This window comes from Microcaecilia unicolor, chromosome 11 (genome assembly GCF_901765095.1).
Source record: "Microcaecilia unicolor chromosome 11, aMicUni1.1, whole genome shotgun sequence".
NCBI classification, from domain to species: domain Eukaryota; kingdom Metazoa; phylum Chordata; class Amphibia; order Gymnophiona; family Siphonopidae; genus Microcaecilia; species Microcaecilia unicolor.
Window position 1 is genome coordinate 29028088 of NC_044041.1, and position 15215 is coordinate 29043302.

The 15215-nt window shown below is 45.1% G+C and overlaps 2 protein-coding genes across 2 annotated transcripts in view; one reads left to right on the top strand and one right to left on the bottom strand.

The window, feature by feature from the left end:
- DAO (D-amino acid oxidase) overlaps positions 1-702 on the bottom strand; it is a 95612-nt gene extending 94910 nt beyond the window's left edge. The window contains exon 1 of the mRNA XM_030217285.1: positions 621-702. The gene's annotated coding sequence lies outside the window, so the exon portion shown is untranslated. The remainder of the gene's footprint in view (positions 1-620) is intronic.
- A 4585-nt stretch (positions 703-5287) lies between these two features.
- Positions 5288-15215, top strand: part of SSH1 (slingshot protein phosphatase 1) — a 120121-nt gene continuing 110193 nt past the window's right edge. The window contains exon 1 of the mRNA XM_030217277.1: positions 5288-6314. Coding sequence (XP_030073137.1) covers positions 6249-6314 — 66 coding nt within the window. The 5' untranslated portion in view covers positions 5288-6248. The remainder of the gene's footprint in view (positions 6315-15215) is intronic.

The following is a 15215-nucleotide window of genomic DNA, read 5'->3' on the forward strand; positions in this document are numbered from 1 at the left end:
AGTTTTGTGTGATCTCCAAATTTAATCACCTCCCTCGTCGTTCCAATTTCCAGATCATTTATAAATATGTTAAATAGCGCCGGTCCCAGTACTGATCCTCGGGGCTCTCCACGATTCACCCTCCTCCACTGAGAGAAATGGCCATTTAACCCTACCTTCTGCTTTCTGTCCAATAACCATTCCCATGCTGACTCTGTCCCATTAAACCATGTTTATTTATGTGTTCCATAATTGTATTCTTTCTAATAGTTGCCACTGTTTTACCCAGCACTGAAATCAGGCTTACCGGCCTATAATTTCCCAGATCACCCCTGGAACCCTTTAAAAAAATCGGCATTTCATTGGCCACCCTTCAATCTTCAGATACTACGGATGATTTTAATGACAGGTTACATATTACTAAGAGCAGATCAGTAAATTTTATGCTTCAATTCTTTCAGTACCTACACTGACCTTAGTCCTTATGCTTTCTACTGGGAGAAGCGCAGAACCAGTACAGGTTGAAAAATACCTTTCTGTACAGTAATGTATCCTACATGGCACTAAGACAATGCAACAGGAAATCTCAGCTGTGATCTCTATTGCAAGAACGTAGAAGGAATAGAATATCATGAACTAACCTCTGAGGCGATAAATCCCTAGAAAGCTGTGTATCCCAAAAGCAGTGAACGTCGGAGCTCGTTATGGAAGGTACAGTCTCTAATCTCCTACCTGGCACAAAAATCAAGTAAGGGAAGCAGTTGCTGAGATCTGCATTTCTTCTGATTTGGAGCCACACAAGCTCTTTCAGTTATCATTTAATGGTTGAACTATTTGGTCAAAGGTCTCGTTATTAAGGGTTGTTGTTTTTTTTGTTGTTGTTGGAGTCTGCCAATTTCCTCATGGCCCTTTGTGCTTCCAGCTCCATTAGAACTAGGGTAGGTATCTTGCACCATGAGATTTCACTTGTAATTACAGAGAAATTTTCCTACTCGAAAATTTTAATATCCCCCTTCCCCCAACTTACTTTATTTCAAACATAACAGAGGCAGCCCTTAGGGACTGGAGGAGTGGCCTAGTGGTTAGGGTGGTGGACTTTGGTTCTGAGGAACTGAGTTTGGTTCCCACTTCAGGCAGCTCCTTGTGACTCTGGCCAAGTCACTTAACCCTCCATTGCCCCATGTAAGCCGCATTGAGCCTGCCATGAGTGGGGAAAGTGTGAGGTACAAATGTAACAACAATAAAGTAGATACTATTGGAGATTCTACTTGGAATGTTGCTATTCCACTAGCAACATTCCATGTAGAAGGCTGCGCAGGCTTCTGTTTCTGTGAGTCTGACGTCCTGCACGTACATGCAAGACGTCAGACTCACAGAAGCCTGCGCGGCCACATTGGTGATCTGCAAGGGCCGACTTCTACATGGAATGTTGCTAGTGGAATAGCAACATTGCATGTAGAATCTCAAATAGTAGCAACAGTGGAGGAGTGCCCTAGTGGTTAGGGTGGTGGACTTTGGTCCTGAGGAACTGAGTTGGATTCCCACTCCAGGCAGCTCTTTGTGACTCTGGGCAAGTCACTTAACCCTCCATTGCCCCATGTAAGCCGCATTGAGCCTGCCATGAGTGGGAAAGCGTGGGGTACAAATATAACAAAAATAAATAAAATAAATACAACAGGGCTTCATCTTGAACCTTCCAATCATAGGCCCTAAGTCCAGCCATTGTTACAGGGCCAGCCCTGAGGTCTTGTTTTATTACCTGTGATATAAAGCCGAGCCAATGCAACATTATATCTCAATGTGCTTTATTTTCTTTTCATAAACGTAACAAGCATGGATAGTTAGAGGTATAAATTGTTGCTTTTTTTTGTTTGTTTTTAACCAGAGAACCAGATGTTCTAGATTTACTTCAAAAATTCAAAACTTTTATTTCTAGGTTACTGGACTGAATGTAACAGAGACTGGCAGAAGCTTAGTGGCGATTGGGTGGCAGAGCTGGTGGTGGGAGGTGGGGCTAGTGTTTGGGAGGAGGGGCTACTGCTTGGGAGGAGGGGCTAGTGCTGGGCAGACTTCTACGGTCTGTGCCCGAAAATGGCAGATACACATCAAGGTCAGGTATACACATAAAGTAGCACATATGAGTTTATCTGGTTGGGCAGACTAGATGGACTGTACAGGTCTTTTCTCTGCCGTCATCTACTATGTTACTTACCAACGTTGCATTCCACTTGAGTGTGCAGTGAGCGGATTGCAGGGGTGGAGTGACCATCTGGCAGCTTTGAATTACCAAAATGACCACTTTTCTCAATAGGATGGTCTTCATTCCTGTATTTTCTGAGGCATTCTGTAACCAGTATAGAATATGAGCACAGTATCAAACAGATCCAGTGTGAATGACCATGTCAGGGTTAGAGTTCAGTCCCAGTCCATCACCGGCTAGTGATCCTTATGGAACAGTGTTCACATCTGAAAAGGTTATCATTAGCATCAGGGCCTGAATGAAATACATGGATACATTTCACAGAGTTACACTGACACAGAAGTAAGTGGCAGCCTTGAGGTCATCAAACAATTTTTTTTTTGTTACATTTGTACCCCGCGCTTTCCCACTCATGGCAGGCTCAATGCGGCTTACATGGGGCAATGGAGGGTTAAGTGACTTGCCCAGAGTCACAAGGAGCTGCCTGTGCCTGAAGTGGGAATCAAACTCAGTTCCTCAGTTCGCCAGGACCAAAGTCCACCACCTTAACCACTCCTCCACTCCATATCATAAAGTGAGGTTGGAAAACACAAGGTTTTGTAGTGATGAAACCAAAGTGGAACTTTTCGATGTTAATGCTAACCGAAATTAGGAGACAGTACAATAACAATAATTATATTGTAAACACACACAACATTTTTTTAAATAATTATATAAAATGTATTTTGTGCTCACAATGTCACGAATGGCGACTGACAACTTGTTAGACCATCGCTGCAACTTAAGAAATTCATTCAACTCTATAATAATCCATAGTTCAAAAACAGCTTATCTTATAAAGAGTGAAGTCCATCATTATTCCGTGGTATTTGCTGCTCCCAAAAAGAAGAAATCACCCATTAACCCCTGGATTCTACATAAGGTGCGGCGAGTTGCACACATTAAATTGGACGCATGCCCAATTTACATGTGTTACTTGAGTAACAAACCAATCAGTGATGCTAACTGGCTGATAACAACCAATTATCATTGTTAATTGGCAATAAATGGAATTTATGAGTGCTTCTTTTTAGGCGTATTCTAAAAAGAGGCAGGCGTAAATTCTAACATGCATAGCTGAAAAGAGGGTGCAGCCATGGGAGCAGAGTGGGCGTGCCATAAGTACATAAGTATTGCCATACTGGGACAGACCAAAGGTCCATCGAGTCCAGCATCCTGTTTCCAACAGTGGCCAATCCAGGTCACAAATACCCGGCAAGATCCCAAAAATGTACAAAACATTTTATACTGCTTATCCCAGAAATAGTGGATTTTCCCCAAGTCCATTTAATAATGGTCTATGGACTTTTCTTTTAGGAAGCCATCCAAACCTTTTTTTAAAACTCCGCTAAGCTAACCGCATTTACCACATTCTCTGGCAACGAATTCCAGAGTTTAACTACACGTTGAGTGAAGAAAAATTTTCTCCGATTCGTTTTAAATTTACTACATTGTAGCTTCATCGCATGCCCCCTAGTCCTAGTATTTTTGGAAAGCATAAACAGATGCTTCACATCTACCCGTTCAATTCCACTCATTATTTTATAGACCTCTATCATATCTCCCCTCCGTCGCCTTTTCTCCAAGCTGAAGAGCCCTAGCCGCTTTAGCCTTTCCTCATAGGGAAGTCGTCCCATCGCCTTTATCATTTTTGTCGCGGGGCGTTACTCAAAATTAAGCATGTTGTTATAGAATTCAGGGGAACGTACCTACATTTAGGCATGGGTATTTATGCCAGGATTTCAGTGGCATAAAAGGCTGTGCCTAAATGTAGGCGCGTTCCCTGGCCTTATGCGCTATTCTATACAATGCGCCTAAATTTAGGCGCGTTATATAAAATAACACTACGTGCTTTTTCCAGACACATCCAGATTTTAGACATCATTTACAGAATTTGGCCCTAGATCCATATATCACCAAAATGCTGCATAATCCTTTCACTCACGGCTTCTTCAGAAGCAGGCTATACTTCTAAATTCCATAGCAAACATTAAAGAAAACATTATAAGTACATAAGTATTGCCATACTGGGAAAGACCAAAGGTCCATCGAGCCCAGCATCCTGTTTCCAACAATCCAGGTCACAAATACCTGGCAAGATCCCCCAAAAGTACAAAACATTTTATACTGCTTATCCCAGAATTAGTGGATTTTCCCCAAGTCCATTTAATAATGGTCTAGGAAGCCGTCCAAACCTTTTTTTTTAAACTCCGCTAAGCTAACCGCCTTTACCACATTCTCTGGCAACAAATTCCAGAGTTTAATTACACGTTGAGTGAAGAAACATTTTCTCCAATTAGTTTTAAATTTACTACATTGTAGCTTCATCGCATGCCCCCTAGTTCTAGTATTTTTGGAAAGCGTGAACAGATGCACTGTATATTACCAGTGCTACTACTTATAATTTCTGTAGTGCTACTGACCTACGCAGCTTTGTACACATTATGCAGATACTTTCTCCATTCCTAGTGGGCTCACAATCTAAGGTGTTTTTGTTTCAGGGCAATGGAGGGTTAGGTGACTTGCTCAGAGGTACAGGGAACTACATTAGGTTACTCCTCCACTCAGTTAGTACCATGAATATTCCTCACACTGGCACTTATCTGGTTAGCAGCACCTGCTAACCGGATGACTGCCTTTGACTATCAGCCATGCCATAGGGAGCTCAAGCTTGCCAGCTTGTTGGCAAGGTTGCATAGTGTAACATGAGAGATCATGAGTCAGTACCTAAGCCAAGATTTTGTCCTATGAGGCAGAAGTAGCTGGGGATCCTGCAGTGCCCATGTTATCAGGTTCAGAAGAAATTTGGCTGGTGGCTCCTACACCAGTACTATCACTGCAAAAACAGGGTGTGTAGTTGAGAGTGGACTATAAAATATAAGAAAAGCCTCCCTATAACCATGCACGATACCTGACTGAAGGCTCATGATACAATAGCCCAACACATAGGCTTGTTCTGACTGTTTGTAGGACCTTACTGAAAAGAGGAAATTGCCTGGACAAAACCAAAACGAAAGAGGGATGTTGTCTTTAAAGATTTAAAAATTTTCTTCAAATTCTGCCAGAATTTATGGATGTTTTCCAACATTTGATGAAATCTAGAAGAATCTTACAAACGAGAAAATAATTTGTTTTCGTTTTATTATGCAAATAGGCAATTTTATCTCGTGCAAAGTCAACACCATTGTTCTAAATCTTTTCTAGTTCCTTTGTCAGGTTTTGCCCAGCAGGTGTCACTGTTTAATAAAGCATGAAACCTTTTATCACGGGTACTTCCTGTTTTCATCATCATCATAATAACAATGTGCATTCTCCAAAGATCAAAAGTATAATTTAATTAGCCAGACAGTGGAAGACATTTGACTAAACATTTGTCAAAGTAAATAAGGCCAGCCCTCGCTTTATAGTACTTGAAACTTTTTGGAACATCTTGAAAGGAAAACTCAAACGTTCTCTTTAAAAAGGAAAAAAAAATAGTATCACTGAATTTTCCATTGCTAAAGACGGACTTCAGTTTAAAAAGAATTAGGATGCAGTATTTCAGTCTTTATTTTTTGCCATCATAAAATGCATCACCATGCATTAGTATTATTATTCTGACCATCTGGATAACAAAGTGAAGATTTGACAGCAGGCTAGCCGGCAGCTGAAAGATTGCACGGCTGCAAAATTGCAAATGCTGCGCTGGGTTCTACTTCCTGGCCCGGGGAGGGGGAGATGCTGAGGAGAGAGGGGGGGGGGGGGGGGGGGGGTTGGTCCGCTTCTACCTGATTTGTTTCAACAGAGAGATCCCCCAGTAGCAGAGGAATCTCACCACCACCAGGGCATCACAGAGGCAGCGAGAGCTCTCCCCACCCCTCATTCCCGCTAGGGCTGCGGGCAGCCCTGGAGAAGCAGCAGCAGTGGCAGCGCGAGGCGGCTCGCGCCCTCCGGCCCTGAAAAAGGAAGCGAATAGAACCCGGGCCCGGAGCGCGCGTGCACCGCCAGCAGCTCTGCAGCAGCGCGAGCCCGGCGGCGGCCTCCTCCAGCCATGGCTCTGGTGACGCTGCAGCGCTCCCCTACTCCCAGCGCTGCCTCCTCCGCCAGCACCAGCGAGGTAAGCCGCTCCCGGGGCAGGGGAAAAGACGGGGCTGGAGCCGTTTCCGCTGCGGGCCTCCAGGAAGGAGGAATAAAAGGAAGCATCCGCTTCCAGGAGAGCCGTGACTGCGTCCGGGCTCCGTGCAGGGGTGAGCGGCTCCTTGCCCGGCTTCCTCCGCTCGCAGCAACTCCCTTCAGCCCCATGTTGCACAGTGGGGGAAGCGCTGCACCAGGAGTAAGCTAGGGGAAGAGGGACAGACACAGTGACTCCCCTGTTCCTACAGTAATAAGACAGGAGCAAGAAGCCCCTTGTGCAGGTGGTGATCACATTTACCCACACTCCACTGACATATGCCATGTTGCTCTTTCAATGTTTAATCACAGTCACAATCGGGGCCTGATGTAAGATTTTGGTGCTCATAAGGCAACAGCAGATCCTAGGGAGGGGGGTGGTCAGAGATCCTGGAGTGTGGTCGCCGGGGCTGCTTTAGATGCATATGAGCTTAAGGAGAGCCACCAAATATCTTCCCATGCTTGGCCCACCATATTCCTGACTGGTGTGTGTGTGTGTCAATCATCCATCCCACCTTCAAACTTCATAGAGGGGTGTCCTCAAAGTTGTGAACGTTTCCAAATGCCATTCTCTTTGATCTGTTGAGAAATGTCTTGTCCTTCAAGTATGCTGCTCGCCTCCCCCCACCATCCGCTTTCCCATTTCTGTCCTGAGCCTGGGTAGAGAGGCAGAGTAGTAGAAAAACAAACAAGGCCAACTTGGGCCATCCAAGAGGTCTCTGGGGGGGCCACCATTGGCGAACCCTGCCATAGTACCACAGGGCGCCTCTTTGAAGCAGCACATACAACTGGTCCTTAAGTAAACAGGAACAGGCTCTTTGTCCTGTTTGGTGTCTTGAAAATCTGGCACCCTGGTCACTTGCCAGTGCATAAATTCAAGGAGCTTGATACTACTTGACTTGAGAAATGGCCATTATAACCCTACCCTCTGCTTTCTGTCCAGTAACCAATTACTAATCCAAAGAAGGCCGTTGCCTCCTATGCCATGGCCTTTTATTTTTCTCAGGAGTCTCTCATGGGGAACTTTGTCCAAAAGCTTTCTGAAAATTAGATACACTACATCAACCGGCTTACCTTTATTCACATGTTTATTTATGCCTCAAAGAATTTAAGCAAATTGGTAAGGCAAGGCTTCCCCAGTCTGGACCCATGCTGACCCTGCCCCATTAAACCATGTTTGTCTATGTGTTCCATGATTTTATTCTTTATAATAGTTTCCACTATTTTGCCTGGCACTGAAGTCAGGCTTACCAGTCTGTAATTTCCTGGATTATTTTTATTTTATTTTAATTTTTGTTACATTTGTACCCCACACTTTCCCACTCATGGCAGGCGCAATGCGGCTTACATGGAGCAATGGAGGGTTAAGTGACTTGCTCAGAGTCACAAGGAGCTGCCTGTGCTGGGAATCGAACTCAGTTCCCCAGGACCAAAGTCCACCACCCTTACCCCTGGAACCGTTAAAAAAAAATTGACGTTATGTTGGCCACCCTCCAATCTTCAGGTACTACGGATGATTTTAATGACAGGTTACAGATCATTAACAGGTCAGCAATTTCATGTTTGAGTTCTTTCAGTACCTTGGGGTGTATGCCATCTGGTCTAGGTGATTTAGCACTCTTTAACTTGTCAGCTTTAGCCTCAGTATGTCTTCCAGGTTCACAGAGATTTCTTTCAGTTCCTCTGCATTGTCACCCTTGAAAACTATTTCCGGTACATATAGATCTCTTACGTCTTCTTTCATAAAGACCAAAGCAAAGAATTAATTCAGTCTGTCTGCGTTTGCCTTGTTCTCCTTGAGTGCCCCTTTACTCCTTCATTGATGTAACGGTCCCACGAATTCCCTCACAGGTTTTCTGCTTGTGATCTACCTGAGAAAGGTGTTATTATGAGTTTTGTCTCCACGGTAAGTTTTTCTTCATGTTTTCTTTTAGCCTTCTTTATTAGTTCTTTGCATCTAGCTTGACACTGCTTGTGTTGCTTCTTATTTTCTTCATTTGGATCTTTTTTCCATTCTGTGAAGGATGCTCTTTTGGCTTTAATAGCCTCTTTCACTTCACCTTTTAACCATGGTGGCAGTCAATTACTCTTCTTTCCACCTTTGTTAATACATGGAATACATTTGGTCTGTGCTTTCACAATGGTATTTTTAAACAATGTACATGCCCGATTTAAAGTCCTAACCTTTGCGGCTGACCCTTTCAGCTTTTTTTTAACCGTTTTCCTCATTTTGTCATAGTCATCCTTTCGAAAATTAAATGCTGCTACAGTAGGTTTCATTAGTGATTACACTTCAGATATCAGCTCAAATTTGATCATGTTATGATCACTTTCCCAGCAGATCCAACACCGTTACTTCTCCTACCGTGCCCTGCATTCCACTAAGGACTAGATCTTGTAGCGCTCCCGCTCTTGTCGGTTCTTGGACCAGTTGCTCCAAGAAGCTGTCATTTATAAGAATTTTACCTCTCTAGCACTCCTTGATGTAGCATTTATCTAGTCAATATTGGGGTAATTGAAATCACCCATTATTATATTGTTGCCCAGTTTTCCTAATTTCTGTAAACATTGTTCATTTGTCTGTTTGTTCTGTCCCGGTGGATGGTAGTACAGCCTTACCAGTATACTGTTTTCATTCAATCTGCACAGACATCACATGAAAATAGCCGGTGCCAGTCAGGCCCCCACCCCTGTGGGCCAACACTTTACAAGACCAGAACACTGTACCAGTGATTTCACAGTAAGAATCCTGAAAGGTAACTTTAAAACAATACAAGAACGTAAGACCTTTGAAGTCAGAATGATTGATTATTTTGACACCCAACAGACGGGACTTAATAAGGATCTGGGTTTTCTAGCCCATTATAAGCCATAAAGTTGTATTTCTCTGTTTATTTCTCTATCACCCTCCTCTCACCTTCCCACACCATCCTGTTAGAATATAAGTACATAAGTACATAAGTAGTGCCATACTGGGAAAGACCAAAGGTCCATCTAGCCCAGCATCCTGTCACCGACAGTGGCCAATCCAGGTCAAGGGCACCTGGCACGCTCCCCAAACGTAAAAACATTCCAGACAAGTTATACCTAAAAATGCGGAATTTTTCCAAGTCCATTTAATAGCGGTCTATGGACTTGTCCTTTAGGAATCTATCTAACCCCTTTTTAAACTCCGTCAAGCTAACCGCCCGTACCACGTTCTCCGGCAACGAATTCCAGAGTCTAATTACACGTTGGGTGAAGAAAAATTTTCTCCGATTCGTTTTAAATTTACCACACTGTAGCTTCAACTCATGCCCTCTAGTCCTAGTATTTTGGATAGCGTGAACAGTCGCTTCACATCCACCCGATCCATTCCACTCATTATTTTATACACTTCTATCATATCTCCCCTCAGCCGTCTCTTCTCCAAGCTGAAAAGCCCTAGCCTTCTCAGCCTCTCTTCATAGGAAAGTCGTCCCATCCCCACTATCATTTTCGTCGCCCTTCGCTGTACCTTTTCCAATTCTACTATATCTTTTTTGAGATACGGAGACCAGTACTGAACACAATACTCCAGGTGCGGTCGCACCATGGAGCGATACAACAGCATTATAACATCCGCACACCTGGACTCCATACCCTTCCTAATAACACCCAACATTCTATTCGCTTTCCTAGCCGCAGCAGCACACTGAGCAGAAGGTTTCAGCGTATCATCGACGACGACACCCAGATCCCTTTCTTGATCCGTAACTCCTAACGCGGAACCTTGCAAGACGTAGCTATAATTCGGGTTCCTCTTACCCACATGCATCACTTTGCACTTGTCAACATTGAACTTCATCTGCCACTTGCACGCCCATTCTCCCAGTCTCGCAAGGTCCTCCTGTAATCGTTCACATTCCTCCTGCGACTTGACGACCCTGAATAATTTTGTGTCATCGGCGAATTTAATTACCTCACTAGTTACCCCATGTGTACCCCCATCCTCCCACTCTGTCAGACTGTCAAAGTAATTCTTTGATGTTTCTCTTATATATACTATCTGCTACCACATTTGCTTATTTCCGATCTGAGGAAGAAGGGCAACCTTCGAAAGCTAATCAAGAAATGTATTAAGTTATGTCCAATAAAAAAGGTATCATCTTATTTTCTTTTCCATGTTTTATTTGGTTTGATTTCTATAGATTCTACATGGAATGTTGCTATTCCACTAGCAACATTCCATGTAGAAGTCGGCCCATGCGGATCACCAATGTGGCCGCACAGGCTTCTGCTTCTGTGAGTCTGACGTCCTGCACGTACGTGCAGGACGTCAGACTCACAGAAACAGAAGCCTGCGCAGCCTTCAACATGGAATGTTGCTAGTGGAATAGCAGCATTCCATGTAGAATCTCCAATAGTAGCAACATTCCATGTAGAATCTCCAATGGTATCTATTTTACTGTCATAGTAATGCTTGAATGTTTTCACTTATATACACTGTCAGCTAGCACATTTGCTTATTTCCGATCTGAGGAAGAAGGGCAACCTTCGAAAGCTAATCAAGAAATGTATTAAGTTATGTCCAATAAAAAAGGTATCATCTTATTTTCTTTTCCATGTTTTATTTGGTTTGATTTCTGTTGATAACCTTCACACATGGAATTTCTAGCTACAAGGATTCCATGCTGCTATCATTTCCCTCCTTTAACATACAGTGTAACCCCCCCTCCAATTTGATCCTACCATTGCGATATAATTTTGTACCCTAACACAGTGTCCCACTGATTGTCCTCCTTCCACCAGGTCTCTGAGATGCCTGTATCTACCTCTTCATTTAGTGCAATATACTCCCAACTTTCCCATCTTATTTTTTAGTCTTCTAGCAATTGTATATAGATACTTTAAATTGTGCTGTTTCCTAGTATGTACAAGCTGCTTTGAAATTGAAGGGGATAATTTGCCTCCTTTACTCTGTTCTCCCATTAAACACTCCTGGCTTTCTTTCACCATTATTGAAACCTCTCTATTGGAATTCTCTAAAGATCCTGTTTCAATAGTATCTTTCAAGGATACTCCACACAGAACCCTGCGCTCCTGAGTGACTGTCAGCTCCCCCCCTCCATTTTAGTTTAAAATCTGTTCTATCTCTTTTTTAAGTGTTAGTGACAGCAGCCTGGTTCCATCCCAGTTAAGTTGGAGCTCATCCTTTCGAAACAGGCACCCCCCCCTTCCTCAGAATGTTGTCCAGTTCCTAACAAATCTAAATCCCTAATCCTTGCACTGTAGTCTGAACAGTGCATTGAGACTGCAGAGCTCTGCCTGCCTCTTGGGTCCAGCACTATCTAAAATCTTATCTAGGTGACAAGTGAGGTACACCACTCTCACACCAGGCAGTCCTCATGACCACCACCAGCCTCCCAGCTATCTATATGCCTAATGATTGATCACGAACTACAACAGCTGTCCTAACCCTTCCCTCCTGGGTAGAAGCTCCTGGAGGCACATCCTCATTGTGAGAGAATATTTGATCCCCTGGTGGGCAGGCTCTGGCTACAGGATTACTTCCTGTATTTTTTCACGGAGAGAGTGGTGGATGCTTGGAATGCCCTCCCGCGGGAGGTGGTGGAAATGAAAACGGTAACGGAATTCAAACATGCGTGGGATAAGCATAAAGGAATCCTGTGCTGAAGGAATGGATCCTTAGGAGCTTAGTCAAGATCGGGAGGCGGGGCTGGTGGTAGGGAGGCGGGGATAGTGCTGGGAAGACTTATACGGCCTGTGCCAGAGCCGGTGGTGGGAAGCGGGACTGGTGGTTGGGAGGCGGGAATAGTGCTGGGCAGACTTGTACGGTCTGTGCCAGAGCTGGTGGCTGGGAGGCGGGGCTGGTGATTGGGAGGCGAGGATAGAGCTGGGCAGACTTATACGGTCTGTGCCAGAGCCGGTGGTTGGGAGCCGGGGATCGTGCTGGGCAGACTTATACGGTCTGTGCCCTGAAGAGCACAGGTACAAATCAAAGTAGGGTATACACAAAAAGTAGCACATATGAGTTATCTTGTTGGGCAGACTGGATGGACCGCGCAGGTCTTTTTCTGCCGTCATCTACGATGTTACTATGTTACTTCACCAGGGTGATGCTCTCCTTCAAGACCTCCCTCCTCCAAGACAGTACAGGGGCTGCCAGACTGGAAGTGGAACTTCTCTACGATGTCCCTGTAGGCCTCCTCTATTTACCTCTGTCTCCCTCAGCTCCTCCGAGTCTTCAAGAGAATGGACTCGTTCTCTGAGAGCTAAGAGCTCTTTGCATCGAGCACACACATATAATCTGTCGCCAACTGGGAGATAATCATACAAATGACACTCGCTGTAAAAGACTGGATAGCACCCCTCTTGCTGCTTGATTGCTGTCTGCATCTTAGTATTATTGTGTTGTTTAACCTCACAACAGAGTTTGACTTTCTAAGGACAGCTCTTTTCTTCCCCTGTTGTCATGTAGATACATTTATAAAGTTTGCTACATAGAAACCATTTTTTTATAGGTGGGTGTGTTTCCTTGCCCCCCCCCTTTTCTTCTACATGACCTCCGGTACCTTAAAATCATCTTTGCTGCAGTCTTTGCCAGGGCAGTCCACAAAATTATCTGCGGCGAAGTCCCAGGCTACATGACAGACCTCATAGATCTACCAACCAGAAACACAACCAGATCATCACGAACATACCTAAACCTCCACTACCCAAACTGCAAAGGACTCAAATACAAAGCAACCTACGCATCCAGCTTCTCCTATGTAAGCACACAACTATGGAACTCACTGCCAAAAGCTGTGAAAACAACCTACGACCATCTAAACTTCAGGAAATCACTAAAAACCAACCTGTTCAAAAAGGCATACCCTACTGACCCAACATAAACGCCTACACTCTGCAACACAGCAAAACCAAAGCTCGTAATGGACACTGTATAACCTCTCCTCTCTTCGATCCCCATTGTGCCTGAACCTTAATCGACCACAACGTCACCATGTATTTGTTTCTCTACCGGACTTGGCGAACGCCTTTACGGTACTATGTAAGCCACATTGAGCCTGCAAAATAGGTGGGAAAATGTGGGATACAAATGTAACAAACAAATAAATAAAAGGCTGCCTGTGGCCTGCACTAGGACTTATTCTCAAGCATCCCACCCTTCTCAAAACAGGAAGTTGCATCAGAAGGAGCGGGATGGTTCAGAGAGGAAGTCCGGGTGCAGGCTGCAGGCAGCCTATGAGTGCCGCTGCTGCTGCCCAGACGTACACTGCAGCAGAGATGATTTTAAGGTACAGGTGGAGGGCCCGAGTCTGACAGGAGGTACGCACACAACACACGCACATTGTATAAATACACCACTGATACAACATAGTAACATAGTAAATGACGGCAGATAAAGACCTGTACGGTCCATCCAGTCTGCCCAACAAGATAAACTCATTTTACATGGTATGTGATACTTTATATGTATACCCGAGTTTGATTTGTCCCTGGCTTTCTCAGGGCACAGCAGGGGCGTAGCCGGACTTTGGCGGGAGGGGGGGGTCCTAGAGCCCGAAGTGAGGGGGCACATTTTAGCCCCCCTCCCCCCGGCGCCACCGCCCCTCCTCTGTCCTTTTCGACTCCCCCCTCCCACCACCGCTAACCCTCCCCCGCCACCGGCAGGTACCTTTGCTGGCGGGGGTCCCCAGCCCACGCCAGCCAAAGTCCCCTTCAGCGCCGGTCTCCGAGTCTGGCGCGTTCGCTGATCTGGATTCTGTTTCTGTGAGTCCTGATATCCTGCACAGAATCAGAATCCAGATCAATGCGCTGTAAACCAGCGATGAAGAAGACTTCAGCTGGCAGGGGTTGGGGACCCCCGCCAGCAAAGGTACCTGACGGCGGTGGCAGGGGAGGGTTGGCGGCGGGAGGGGGTGATCGAATGTGGCAGGGGAGGGGTGGCAGCGGCGGCGTGGGGGGGGGGAAGCAGGGGGGCCAGCTCTAAATCTGTGGGGTCCCATGCCCCCGTGGCTCCACCTAGGTACGCCTCTGGGGCACAGACCGTAAAAGTCTGCCCAGCACTGTTCCTGTACTAAATGTTCTGAAGCTAATGTCGAAGCCCCTTAAAATTTACACTCCAGCCTCTCCATATCTATTCAGTCATGATCAGGGCACAGACCGTAGAAGTCCGCCCTGCACCGGTTTTATTCTCCAAATACCAGCATCGCCACCCAATCTCCACTAAGATTCCATAGAATCTCCAAGACAGCCCTGGGGCTGCCAGATTGGAAGTGGAACTGGAAGATTCCATTATAAAACTGCCACATATGTGTGCAAATGACACTACTTAATGCTGACTACTTAACGCCGATAAGTTCTTGATCTGTAAACATGGATTGTTTTTTGGGGACTATGGTTATAAAATCACCAGCAGCTTTGTGTGCTCACCGTGAACACGGATATCTTTGGCTGTCTCTATAAGTATTTTGTAAAAGGCTTCATGCTGGCCTCAGAGAGTGTTTACAGTAGAGCTAATTGGTATCGTCTAGACCAGCGGTTTTCAACCCATTCCTCAGGGACCACCTGGCCTGTCGGGTTTTCAGGATACCCACAATGAACTTGCATGAGATATTAGCATGCAAATCTTTCTCATGCATATTCATTGTGAGTATCCTGAAAACCCGACTGGCCAAGTGCTCCCTGAGGACTGAGTTGAAAACCACTGGTCTGGAAGAGGTTCGGAGACTTGGTGACTGTTCCATTAGCAAGTTAACAAGTATCGTGCATTGGAATCTGGGCTCTGGTCCTTGGCTTTACCTACAAATCTAACCCCCGCCCCCCCCAAAAACTCCCATCTATGCGGTTGATGTACATGGAG